The 13,240-nt window shown below is 40.3% G+C and overlaps 3 protein-coding genes across 3 annotated transcripts; 2 read left to right on the forward strand and 1 right to left on the reverse strand.

Moving 5' to 3' along the window:
- Positions 1-241: 241 nt before the first annotated feature.
- Positions 242-1,268, reverse strand: LOC117821795 (olfactory receptor 142-like). The gene has a single exon (XM_034696302.1). It carries the CDS (start codon positions 1,266-1,268, stop codon positions 315-317), a length of 954 nt encoding a protein of 317 aa, XP_034552193.1. The 3' UTR covers positions 242-314.
- A 3,931-nt stretch (positions 1,269-5,199) lies between these two features.
- On the forward strand, positions 5,200-6,446 carry LOC117822346 (olfactory receptor 11A1-like). Its single transcript, XM_034697034.1, has one exon. The coding sequence runs from the start codon at positions 5,200-5,202 to the stop codon at positions 6,145-6,147; it is 948 nt and encodes a 315-aa protein (XP_034552925.1). The 3' UTR covers positions 6,148-6,446.
- Positions 6,447-10,961: 4,515 nt separating this feature from the next.
- On the forward strand, positions 10,962-12,097 carry LOC117821836 (olfactory receptor 11A1-like). Its single transcript, XM_034696358.1, has one exon. It carries the CDS (start codon positions 11,027-11,029, stop codon positions 11,972-11,974), a length of 948 nt encoding a protein of 315 aa, XP_034552249.1. The 5' UTR covers positions 10,962-11,026; the 3' UTR covers positions 11,975-12,097.
- The last annotated feature ends 1,143 nt before the right edge of the window (positions 12,098-13,240 follow it).

Here is a 13,240-nt window from a genome sequence, read left to right on the forward strand (position 1 = left end):
GGGTAACGCTGAGACGGAACCCCCACCCTGAGTCTCCTTCTGCTGGGCACACTACGCACAACTAATTCATTAAATGTCCAAACTTATGTCCTTGTGTGGCGTGGTCCTTGCTAGTGAAAAGAATGCAGAACTGTAAAATCATTGTAAAAATAGAAATATTTGACCAAAGTCAGTCAAATACAAATTATTTTATGCAACATATTTTATCACACACAGACATTTCTTACATTTCCACACATTATGTCAGTGAAATAGATTCATACTGAGGATGGTTTACCTTTCTATTCAAGACTCAGTGCCATGGATCAACTAGATCAGCTGGATGTTTTAATCTTTCCAAAAGAACGGAAGAAAATATTTTTACATTTGACGCGTACTTTTGACATGTTGAGGCCATAAATTAAAGGGTTGAGGAGTGGTTGGCAAATAAGAAAATACAATGATAGTAATATTTGCAACATGTACGGTACACTGTTCATATTAAATCTGTTTTCTAATAATAGAAAAAAAGCCCCCAAATAATAGTTGAGCAGAGAGGCCAGGTGAGGTGTGCAGGTACTGACAGCTTTCTGTCGGGTCTGTTTGGAACCAGAATAACAGACTTGAAGAATCTTCATGTAAGTGTAAAATGTCACGGACAGTGAAACACAAATTATTGAAGTAGCAGCAGTTAGTTCATAATAATTGTTGGTTTTGGTGTCAAAGCAACTCAGTTTAATTATGGAGTAGTTGTTACAGTAGACTTTATTTATGATGTTTCCACACAGCTGTAAAGAGGCAGTCAAAACAGTCGTAACAAACACCACTAAAAAAGGAGGTAACCATACCACTGCAATGAGCATGGTAACCTTGAAAGAGGTCATATTTACATTATATTGTAAAGGATAACATATAGCAACATATCTGTCATAGGATATTACTGCTAAGTTTGTAAATTCAACAGTTACGTATGAGTAAGAACAGAAAATCTGTAGGAAACAAAAAGGAACAGAAACAGTGTGAATGTCAGAGAGAATCTGAACCAGGAGAAATGGAAACAACCCTGTACTACCAAACAGCTCATTCACAAACAGACTGCAGAGGAATATGTACATAGGTTCATGTAAGCTTCCGTTCATACAGATTACCACAACAAGCAAAAGATTTGCACAAATAATCAAAACATAGATGCACATCATAATGATAAAATATATATACTTTAACAGCCCAGTGTCTGAGTAAGCTGCAAGTGTGAAAAATGAAACCTTAGTAGAGTTAATTACAATCATTGTTTCAGTTCTCAACACTGAAAAACTGTGTACAGGAAGAATTTAACCAAATGCAAATTTTACATTTGGTGCAAAAAGTGTCCAGTGTCCAGGTTTCAGCTTAATATCAGCTCAAGCATCAACTCACATGTTCCATGTACTTTCAGAAAAGACACCACAGAGAGGTCATTTTATTCAACACATTTCAAACTTACCATCTTCACTCGTTATCAAAGTGATCTGAAGGTGAGAAACTGCAAAGTGAATGACACGATGACATATAACACAAGACCCTCCTTCATGACAAACATTTTTGTGTCTGGTTCTTTTAAAGCTTTCAGGAAAGTGGACACCCACAACAACTTACTGAAGTTAATATCCAAGGGACCTCTCCTGCTGTTTTTATTATTGATGTTCAAAAGAAGCCCTTTATGGAGAGTTCATTTAACATTAGGGAAAGAAGGGTGTAGTGACCATTTGTCATAAAAAAACTCCAAGAATAATTAAAGTATCAAACTCAAACTTTAACTAAACTTAATCAAAGGGTCACTGATGCACCGTGGGGATGTGATGTACGCAGGCAAAAGAAGTCTAATGTCCATGCAAAAGTTCAGCGTTTTTCAATGGTTTATTCCTTATGACAAGATAGCAAACAAAAAGGAACAAAGAAAATCACAGCTCCTGCTGCCTCTATTGTGCTGGTAAAAAACCAGAGGCCCACCCAGGTGCATGTCAGCCTTCTGCCACCTACCTACCTAAATAACCTCCGGTGCCCACAGTTCCTAATTACCAAAGACACCAAAACAAACAAAAGAAATACTAAATATACAAAAATCTAAATATACTAAACAATGACTAACTAAAAATATAACCCCAAAATCTAACTTAAATGAGTTCTAAAAAGAAAAGTTTAGATAAATCTAACAACTAATACTACTTATTAATTCCAAACTAAATAAACAACTAAATACTAAAAATAAACAAATAGCTCCAACAAAGGGAACACAAAGGTATACAACTGATCAAGGAGGAGGTAGGGGGCAGTGTTTTGGTTAATCAATGTTTAGATTCATCTTACTTAAAACATCGGTGATGAGGACTCGGTTTCTATGACAACAAATCTGCATCTGAGTGTCCAGGAGCAGGGGGCCTGTTGCATGAAACTAGGATAAGGGATTAAGCCGGGATATGTTGCTTATCCTGGCTCAACTTATCCGTGATCCGGTTGCATGAAAGTAGGATAGGAGGAAGCAGGATATTTTATGACATTAGTTACCATGGAGATTTAGTCTTTGGAGCTAGCCTGCTCCAGACCAGGCTAAGTTCCAGGATCTATTTAATCTCATCCCTTATCTCAGTCAGCAGTCACCACAAATGGAAACTAATAGTTATTCTGCTGTCCACTACACATTGTTATCACATTCAACTAGACCCACAGTCATTATTTAAACATTTGCGATCATTGATTTTTAATCATTGTAGATAAATGATGATTTTAGATGTTGCAAATTGCAATTAGATAATTTAGTTTCCCCACACGCGATATATAAAATACACATCCCATATAAATACACAGAGAGTGACATGATCTTCCTTTATTGAATAAGGATAATAAAAGCAGGTAAACCATCAGCTCCTTTCAAAACTGAAGCCACACAGTGACTCTACAAGATAGAAAGCATGGAATCAAAAGCATACAACAAAATAATGCATACACAATCAGTCTGTATATAATGTCTGCACACTGAAATAAATGCAGGCCAAATCCATACACAACAAATGAACAGACAAATTAATACATGCAGTAGCCTCCCTACAAGCTTGTATACACAATATACAGTGCAATTATAAGAGGTCAAATTAATTCAAATTTGAATATATATATGTCTCTGCCACTGCAGGCCATATATAACTGAAATTTAAAGCATGTTAACTAAAGTAATTCAACACATATTGGTCCCTGACCAGCCGACCACTGTCGTCATCAGGGAACACGGCAGGCCTACAGTGTACTCACTGGATCATCATCATCATCATCATCATCATCATCATCTTCATCTGGCATTGGTGGCTCCAGCAAGGAGATAGTGCTGCCAGAAACTGCAAGGCAAACCAAAGTCAGATAGTCCAAATGGATTAGATATGAATGTGCTTACATCACATGTAAAGATGGAAGAAGGTACCTTGTATGAAGCGGTTAGCCTCTTGGGAGTGACATGCATTTGTTTCTGTCCCCCCAAGGATCCCCTCCAAAACTGGCCTGCCTTTATTTTGTGATAAGGCCATGTCTTCGGCTGGGGTGAGGGCGGTGGGAGGTGACCCACCACCCGTTCTTTGTATTTGGCCTCTCTTTTTGACGGCTAAAACAGTACATCATTTGTGTGAGCAGGCACCTTCTGGGTACAATGTACACTTGTGTAAGTATTAGTCAGGGGGGCACTTACCATTCTGCAAGATGTTCTTGTATTTGACTTTTACTTGCTGCCAAGTTCTTTTTGGCCCAGTCATGTTTAAGCCACACACACACACACACACACACACACACACACACACACACACACACACACACACACACACACACACATATATATATATATAAAGAAAGTTTCTATCTTGTCCTGTAAGTAAGTATATACATATATATACACACACACACTTGCAGGATAAGATAGGAGAAACTTTATTTCTCCCAAGGGGAAATTAAATCAGAGTTATACAGTCTGATGAAGTTATATTTACACAATTTCAAACACATCTGCATCGATTCCACAACAATTTTAATTTAGTGATTATCAAGAGTGTAAGTGTGTGTGTGTACATGTGCACTACTTACGCATTCAGGCGATCTGCAATGGTTTCCCAAGCTTTTTGGCGCTGTTTAATTATTGATGCTGTGTTGCCTTTCTTTCTGATTTGATCTTTCACCTCTTCATATGCTTCCATGACGATCTCCGCTTGTGACGGTGAAAAGTATGCCGCACGCGTTGCCATGGTGAATCAGTGAATCTGCGATCGATATCTGGGGTCTATTTAATGAAGCCGTGTACGCGCACTTAGCCAGGATTGGTTTCCCCTGGCTTGATGAATCCGTGTCTGCTCATCCTGGCTTGGTCTTTGTGCAACCGACTGAGCCTGGACGCTCTTGTTTTGGATTGGGTGAAATCGGCTCAGTCATTTATCCCGGATATCTTAATCCTACTTTCATGCAACAGGCCCCAGAGCTGTTAATTGATCACCACCTAGTGGTGAGATGGATCAAGTGGCAAAGAAGGCAATCCTTTGGACCTGGTCACCCTAAAGATGCATTGAGGGTGAGCTGGGGAACACCTTGTGGGGGCCCCAGTCTGCAGGTCTTCAGCTCCTACTCCAACCTCTTTCTCTGTCATAACGTGTATCAACTGGTACGTTCAGATAATGCAGAACTCAGATCAATCTGGAAAAATCTCCCCCATTATCACTGATATCTAATCCTGATGTTCTCCCTGGGTACGTGCATACGTGGGTTCTCTCTGCGCCCCCCTGCGACCCTGAATGTAATAAGGGGTCAAAGGTTGATGGATGGATATCTAATCCCTGACTCATTTCTGGCCCTAAAAGTATTTTTCCACAAAGGTCCTGGGGTCAATCTTCAGTTTTCTGAGTTATTGTCATCACTTTGAATCCCTCAGCTGTTCCAGACCTGTGGCCAGTCATGTGACTGTCTCAGAAGGTATTTATTCAACAAGACACAAGCTCTGCAGTAAACTCATCTGCACTCTCTAACATTGTTCTGCTGCTTTAGTTAACCCAAAAGAAGGTGAACACTGGGAGGCACAGACGGTCCCAGCAATCGGAACGAACATTTCAAATGAGAGCTCACAATATAACTGAGCCTGTGTAACGTCTCCATACAGCCTGGTCCTGCTGCAGGTCCTCTACTTATGGTTAATGAGGTAATGGGTCGTGATCAATCATGATCAATTTTACACAATTTTCTCATTTCAGGCTCGGTGGCTTTTCTGAAACCAGGGTTTTAAAATACTTGTTTTTCCTGATTGTAATGTTTATCTACATGTTAATTCTGTGTGCCAACCTGTTGCTCATTGTTGTTATCTGTAAGAACAGGAGCTTACATGAACCTATGTATATATTTCCATGCAGTCTGTTTGTCAATGAGCTGTTTGGTAGTACAGGGTTCTTCCCTCTCCTCTTGATTCAGATTCTCTCTGACAGTCACACTGTTTCTGTTCCTTTGTGTTTCCTGCAGATCTTCTGTGTGTACTTATATGTAAATGTAGAGCTTTTAATTTTAGCTGCCATTTCTTATGACAGATATCTTGCCATCTGTTATCCTCTGCAATATATCTCTCTTATGACATTTAAAAAGGTTGCCGTGCTTATTGCAGTGGCATGGTTAACTGCTTGTCTTTCTGTTGCTTGCACAGTGTCCTTGAGTTCTACTCTGCAGCTGTGTGGGAACATTATTGACAATGTTTATTGTAATAACTACTCCATAGTTAAACTGGCCTGCTCTGACACCACAATAAATAACATTTACGGGCTCTTTATTACTGCATTGACAGTTTTTGTTCCTCTAATTTGGATCTTTTATACTTACATGAGGATTCTTAAAGTGTGTTTCTCTGGTTCCAAACAGACCAGACAGAAAGCTGTCAGTACCTGCACACCTCACCTGGCCTCTCTGCTCAACTTTACTTTTGGAATTTGCATTGAGGTTACTCAGAGCAGGCTGAATATGAGCGGAGTACCAAGTCTGCTGTCCATAATTTTGTCCTTATACCTTCTTACATGTCAGCCGATCCTAAACCCGGTCATGTACGGCCTGAAAATGTCCAAAATATTCAATATATGTAAAAGCCTGTTTTGTTCTAAAGCTCTGATTATCCAACTCAATCGTTGAGATCAAATATTTATGAATACCTTTTAATGAGTCCAGTTTTCTTGATGTCTAAGGGTCACTGTACTGTCATACAAGAAATCAAACATGCACTTGATAACAGCACAAACAGCTGAGCTGGTTTTTGAAGAGCAAATGTAAACACTTGTTGAATCCTAGTGTGTCTCATTTAGATGAACTGTGTATGTGTTTAATGTGTTGACAGTTCCATTTGCCCTGAGCCAACAGCTCTGACTTCAACACAGTAAGGTTTTGGTAAAGTGTTCTGCATGTCTAAATGCTATTTGAAGCTGTATAAATAAAGTGGATTGATGCACAATGATTATTTTATTTAAGAGTCCAGTCTAGATCTGCTCTTTCTGTAACATGTCTTCATGGAAAGTGTCCTGATATAACAGTTGTTATTAACTGGTGCTAGACAAATAAGACTGAATGGCTGATCGTCTTTGAGGGAAGTTTCCTGATATTGATTCCTCCAAAGCTTGTTTGCTTACACATTTTTCGTGCAACATAGTGTGAGAGTAAAGCTGTTGCATTTTAGAGCTGTAGATGTAAAACATGGGTCATTTATTTATCATCTTTTGCAGCTGCTAAATCTGTGCAAATGAGACTAAAGGACATCAGCTGCATATGTCTAATTGTCTAAATTGTCTCATATGTCTAAATCTAAATGTGCTCAATAAACTGCTCTGCTGAGTGCATAGTGTCTCTGTACGCCAGTGCTGTTTGCATACATTTAAATGATCCACTGTGCATTTATTTGGAGCTAAACAGGCCCTTTTCTATGCAAGCCAGGCTTATTGCAAAACACACCTAATTTTCTAGTATTAGTTGCAACTGGAATAGGGTTTACAAACACCAAGTTATTATACAGTACAGTCTTTTAGGACAATGAGGGGTTGAACATTGAGGTATGCAGGGCCCTGACAATGTAAAGCCTTAAAGGATTCTGAAAGTAAATGGTAACCAGAGCAAGAACTTCTGTACAGTCTTCAGTTTGGCCATGGGTCTGAGACAGGTACATATCATTTAACAACAATCCAGGTTCAATTAAACAAAAACATGTCATTTTTCAATCTCGCAATATATTTTATCCTACAAACATTACCCTGAGATACTTGAACACCTTCACTGGGGGGCTGAGACTCACTCCCCATCCACAGGCAGCGATGCACTGTTTCCCAGCAGAGAAACAAGGCCTAGGACGTAAGGTACTGACCGTCCATACTTCATACTTGGCTGCAAACAAGCCCAATGCCTACTGGAAGTCCAATCATAGTCCAATAATATTTTCAACTGGAAATCTTTGCCTTTCAGCTCAGCTTCATCTTCACCTCAATGGTCTGGTATAATGCCCATATTACTGCTGACACTACGCCACCAATCTCATAATCCATTTTACCCTAGCTGGGGGGGTAAGACCTAAAGAGGTTTGAACTCCTACACCTGGCCTCCTCACCCAGAGAAGACAATCCAACAATTTATTCTTTTTATTAAAAATACATTTTGTGGCTTTTTTTTTGCCTTTATTGGATAGGACAGCTGAAGAGAGACAGGAAATGTGGGGAGTACAGAGTGGGGGAAGACTTGCAGTAAATGGTCGAACCGGCGACCACTGAGACAAGGACTATAGCCTCCATACGTGGGACGCTTAGACCGCTAGGCCACCAGTGCCCTAATCCAACAATTCCTAGCTGAGAACCATGGCCTCTGACGTGGAGGTACCTAGCCGCTTTGCACTCAACTGCAAACCGCCCCAATGCCTACTGGAGATCCCAGCCTGAAGAAACCAACAGAACCATGTCATCTTCATAGCACAGAGATGGAACTCTGAGGCTCTAAAACTTAAGTTCCACCTAATCATCCCCTTTCAGGTATCTCCATCATTGGCCACCTGTGGGGGATGTCCCATGGGAGATGTCCCATGTCCCTTTGTGACCTGAAGGAGAGAGGAGTTTGGTTCCAGAGACAGTGCAGTGTGTGGAGGCAAGCCCAACTACATCTAGCAGGTACTCCAACACCATTTCTGGCTCCTTCTCCAATAGCAAGTTGACATTCCATATCCCAAAATTCCCATATCCCCCCGAGGTATCCTTTGGAGGGTGCTCCAGGAATATGGGGTGGATGGCCTTTTGCTACGGGCCATTCAGTCTCTGTATTGTCGGAGCCAGAGTCTGGTTCGCATTGCCGGCAGTAAGTCAAATTCGTTCCCGGTGGGGGTTGGACTCCGCCAGGGCTGCCCTTTGTCACCGGTTCTGTTCATAACTTTTATGGACAGAATTTCTAGGCCCAGCCAAGTGGCGGGGGGTTTCCGGTTCAGTGGCCTTGGGATTCCGTCTCTGCTCTTTGCAGATGATGTCGTTCTATTGGCCCAGGACACGCTGGCGAGACTATGTCTCTCAGCTGGCCTGGGAGCGCCTCGGTATCCTCCCAGAAGAGCTGGTGGAAGTGGCCGGGGAGAGGAGTGTCTGGGCTTCCCTGCTGAGACTGCTGCCCCCGTGACCCGGACCCGGATAAGCGGAAGAAGATGGATGGATGGATGGATCCCAAAATTCAGTCTACTGGGCCGGGCATCAGCATGCCCAGGTCCAAAAACACAAATGCTGCCGGGCCTACTATAAAGTGGACCACCATGCCTATCCCTGCAGGTGGTATCCTCACAGGGTGGCGGCTCCACATTGTTTTTTACAGGCTGAGCCCGACCAGACCCAGTTGCAAGGACACCAAACGACGGCCACCATCATTTCCAGCTAGGAAAATAGAATACAATTGATTGATCAATCAGTGATTGCTTGTTGCTGCAACAAGAGTGTCCAGTTTTCTGCCAACTTGTTTTTGTTGAGTGAAATAAACATGTCCACAAAGTGGGATGTCCTTGTTAGGAAGCACAACTGGGTCAAAATCAGTCTGGCAGCAGAAAACACTTGCTCAGATGGCACTGATGTTGTTTGTGTCTATACATACTGGTGTGCCAGCTTTGCCAGTCTAGGACATCTCTCTGCATTGACTTTCCACCAGTCTGTAGGCTTTGTATCTAACGATGGGGTGATGTCCAATAAAAAGTTATCATATTTGGCTCCCCCCAAAAAAGAGCTTGCCGAGACAGCCACCAGCTGAGCGTCTCCACTGTGTGCAACACCTTCAGTCTGTTGGTTTGCATTGAAACATGCTTTAAACCTAAAAATACAACCTGATAGCTGAGTATAGTATGAGAACACACATGGTTTATCTCTACCTGATATAATTGTTCTTTTTAAATGGGTGACCAAGTACATTCTCAAAGACCAATTACTCAATTCTGTATTAATTAACTCAGAAAATGAACTCTGTAAGCTTTAGTGTTGCATGAAGTCCAACTGTTATGAGGATTCTCAGTTGCAGGTACCAAGAGACAGTTTAGTAGTATTTATTTGGCCACAATAAAAAAAACTCATCAGGTGGTAAAACTAAATGAAAGACAATCTCAAAGTTGAGTTTACAACTAGAGTTACAACAGACAACTTAATGACATTATTTCTTGAGTAAGAATTAATACTCAAATGTACCAAATTGAAATAGCTACAAAAATGTTGACGTGTAATTTCTTGTTCAAAAGTGCAAGAGTTTAATGATGAATGTATGGCAGAGTATGACCTAACTGTAAAGTTAAGAGAATAATTAATAATTTTATATTGTTTTCACTGTAAATGTATAAGGGCACCATATTTTTCTTAATACAAACAAACAAGTCAAAGTATGAAGATCATTTTATACAATATCAGCAAAATGAACTCATGCTGTGGATAATGTCATTCTGTTCTAGTTTAATGTATCAGCCAGATGTTCTAAACTTTCCTAAAGAATATATGTTCACATATGGTGCCAATTTGTGACATCTTAAGGCCATAAATTAAAGGGTTGAAGAGTGGTTGGGATACAACAAAGTAAAATGACAAAATCATTTGGAATATGTGGGGCACAGTGTTCATATCAAACCTATTCTCCAATAATTGAAAAGAAACCCCACAAGAAAAGTTGAGCAGAGAGGCCAGGTGAGGTGTGCAGGTAATGACAGCTTTCTGTCGGGTCTGTTTGGAACCAGAGAAACAAACTTGAAGAATCTTCATGGAAGTGTAAAATATTACAGATAGGGGACAAAAGATTGTGAAAGTAGCAACAATTAGTTCAAAAACATTATTTACTCTGGTGTCAAAGCAACTCAGTTTAATTATGGAGTAGTTGTTACAGTAGACTTTATTGATGATGTTTCCACACAGCTGTAAAGAGGCAGTCAAAACAGTCGTAACAAACACCACTAAAAAAGGAGGTAACCATACCACTGCAATGAGCATGGTAACCTTGAAAGAGGTCATATTTACATTATATTGTAAAGGATAACATATAGCAACATATCTGTCATAGGATATTACTGCTAAGTTTGTAAATTCAACAGTTACGTATGAGTAAGAACAGAAAATCTGTAGGAAACAAAAAGGAACAGAAACAGTGTGAATGTCAGAGAGAATCTGAACCAGGAGAAATGGAAACAACCCTGTACTACCAAACAGCTCATTCACAAACAGACTGCAGAGTTATTGTCATCACTTTGAATCCCTCAGCTGTTCCAGACCCGGGACCAGTCATGTGACTGTCTTAGAAAGTATTTACTCAACAAGACCCAAGCTCTGCAGTAAACTCATCTGCACTCTCTAACATTGTTCTGCTGCTTTAGTTAACCCAAAAGAAGGTGAACACTGGGAGGCACAGATAGTCCCAGCAATCGGAACGAACATTTCAAATGAGAGCTCACAATATAACTGAGCCTGTGTAACGTCTCCATACAGCCTGGTCCTGCTGCAGGTCCTCTGCTTATGGTTAATGAGGTAATGGGTCGTGATCAATCATGATCAATTTTACACATTTTTCTCATTTCAGGCTCGGTGGCTTTTCTGAAACCAGGGTTTTAAAACACTTGTTTTTCATGATTGTAATGTTTATCTACACGTTAATTCTGTGTGCCAACCTGTTGCTCATTGTTGTTATCTGTAAGAACAGGAGCTTACATGAACCTATGTATATATTTCCATGCAGTCTGTTTGTCAATGAGCTGTTTGGTAGTACGGGGTTCTTCCCTCTCCTCTTGGTTCAGATTCTCTCTGACAGTCACACTGTTTCTGTTCCTTTGTGTTTCCTGCAGATCTTCTGTGTGTACTCATATATATATGTAGAGTTTTTTATTTTAGCCGTCATTTCTTATGACAGATATCTTGCCATCTGTTATCCTCTGCAATATATCTCTCTTATGACATTTAAAAAGGTTGCCGTGCTTATTGCAGTGTCATGGTTAACTGCTTGTCTTTCTGTTGCTTGCACAGTGTCCTTGCGTTCTACTCTGCAGCTGTGTGGGAACATTATTGACAATGTTTACTGTAATAACTACTCCATAGTTAAACTGGCCTGCTCTGACACCACAATAAATAACATTTACGGTATAGTTATTAGCATAATCAGAATATGTGCTCCTCTGATTTGGATCTTTTACACTTACATGAGGATTCTTAAAGTTTGTTTCTCTGGTTCCAAACAGACCAGACAGAAAGCTGTCAGTACCTGCACACCTCACCTGGCCTCTCTGCTCAACTTTACTTTTGGAATTTGCATTGAGATTATTCAGAGCAGGCTGAATATGAGCGGAGTACCAAGTCTGCTGTCCATAATTTTGTCCTTATACCTTCTTACATGTCAGCCGATCCTAAACCCGGTCATGTACGGCCTGAAAATGTCCAAAATATTCAATATATGTAAAAGCCTGTTTTGTTCTAAAGCTCTGATTATCCAACTCAATCGTTGAGATCAAATATTTATGAATACCTTTTAATGAGTCCAGTTTTCTTGATGTCTAAGGGTCACTGTACTGTCATACAAGAAATCAAACATGCACTTGATAACAGCACAAACAGCTGAGCTGGTTTTTGAAGAGCAAATGTACACACTTGTTGAATCCTAGTGTGTCTCATTTAAATGAACTGTGTATGTGTTTAATGTGTTGACAGTTCCATTTGCCCTGAGCCAACAGCTCTGACTTCAACACAGTAAGGTTTTGGTAAAGTGTTCTGCATGTCTAAATGCTATTTGAAGCTGTATAAATAAAGTGGATTGATGCACAATGATTATTTTATTTAAGAGTCCAGTCTAGATCTGCTCTTTCTGTGAAATGTCTTCATGGAAAGTGTCCTGATATAACAGTTCTTATGAACTGGTGCTAGACAAATATTAGACTGACTGGCTGATTGTCTTAGAGGGAAGTTTCCTGATATTGATTCCTCCAAAGCTTGTTTGCTTACACATTTTCTTGCAACATAGTGTGACAGTAAAGCTGTTGCATTTTAGAGCTGTAGATATAAAACATGGCACAAAGCAACCAACTATGGGTCATTTATTTATCATCTGAGGTTATAGCAATAGTTCCATCCTCTGATGCATCCGATTCCTTCACTACCAACATCAGTTAAGCTGTTTTAGTCAGAGCCAGATCACTGCTTGCTCCACAGAAAGATGTCTTACTTTTTCATGCTGAGAATAGTCTCCAGCAAACTACAGACTGCCTTTCCATTGTCAAATAGCACTACAAGGCTCTGAGTTAACTCTCAGGTCCTGATTCATTAGGAGATTGTGCATCTTTTGCAGCTGCTGAATCTGTGCAAATGAGACCAAAAGACCTCAACTGTATATGTCTAATTCACAAAGCACCCACAAAGGGTTTTTGCTTATTGCAGTGTCATGGTTAGCCGCCTGTCTTTCTGTTGTTTGCACAGTGTCGTTGAGTTCTACTCAGCATCATTAACAAAGTTTACTGTGATAACTATTATATTGTCAAACTGGCCTGCTCAGACACAACTGTCAATAATATGGTTGGACTTTGTCACTTGTTTACAGTAATCTTTGGTCTAATAGCTCTCATCATTTATACCTACATTAAGATCCTTAAAGTCTGTTTCTCTGGCTCCAAACAGACCAGACAGAAAGCAGTCAGGACCTGCACCCCTCACCTGGCCTCACTGCTCAACTTCTCTTCTGGGTGTTTCTTTGAGATCGTACAGAGCAGGTTTAACCTTTA

The sequence above is a fragment of the Notolabrus celidotus genome, chromosome 1 (assembly GCF_009762535.1).
Source record: "Notolabrus celidotus isolate fNotCel1 chromosome 1, fNotCel1.pri, whole genome shotgun sequence".
Taxonomy (NCBI): domain Eukaryota; kingdom Metazoa; phylum Chordata; class Actinopteri; order Labriformes; family Labridae; genus Notolabrus; species Notolabrus celidotus.

Excerpts from the sequence above, each read along its gene's own strand:
- LOC117821795 (XM_034696302.1), bottom strand. The coding sequence starts at position 1,268 with ATGATTGTAATTAACTCTACTAAGGTTTCATTTTTCACACTTGCAGCT.
- LOC117822346 (XM_034697034.1), top strand. The coding sequence starts at position 5,200 with ATGATCAATTTTACACAATTTTCTCATTTCAGGCTCGGTGGCTTTTCT.
- LOC117821836 (XM_034696358.1), top strand. The coding sequence starts at position 11,027 with ATGATCAATTTTACACATTTTTCTCATTTCAGGCTCGGTGGCTTTTCT.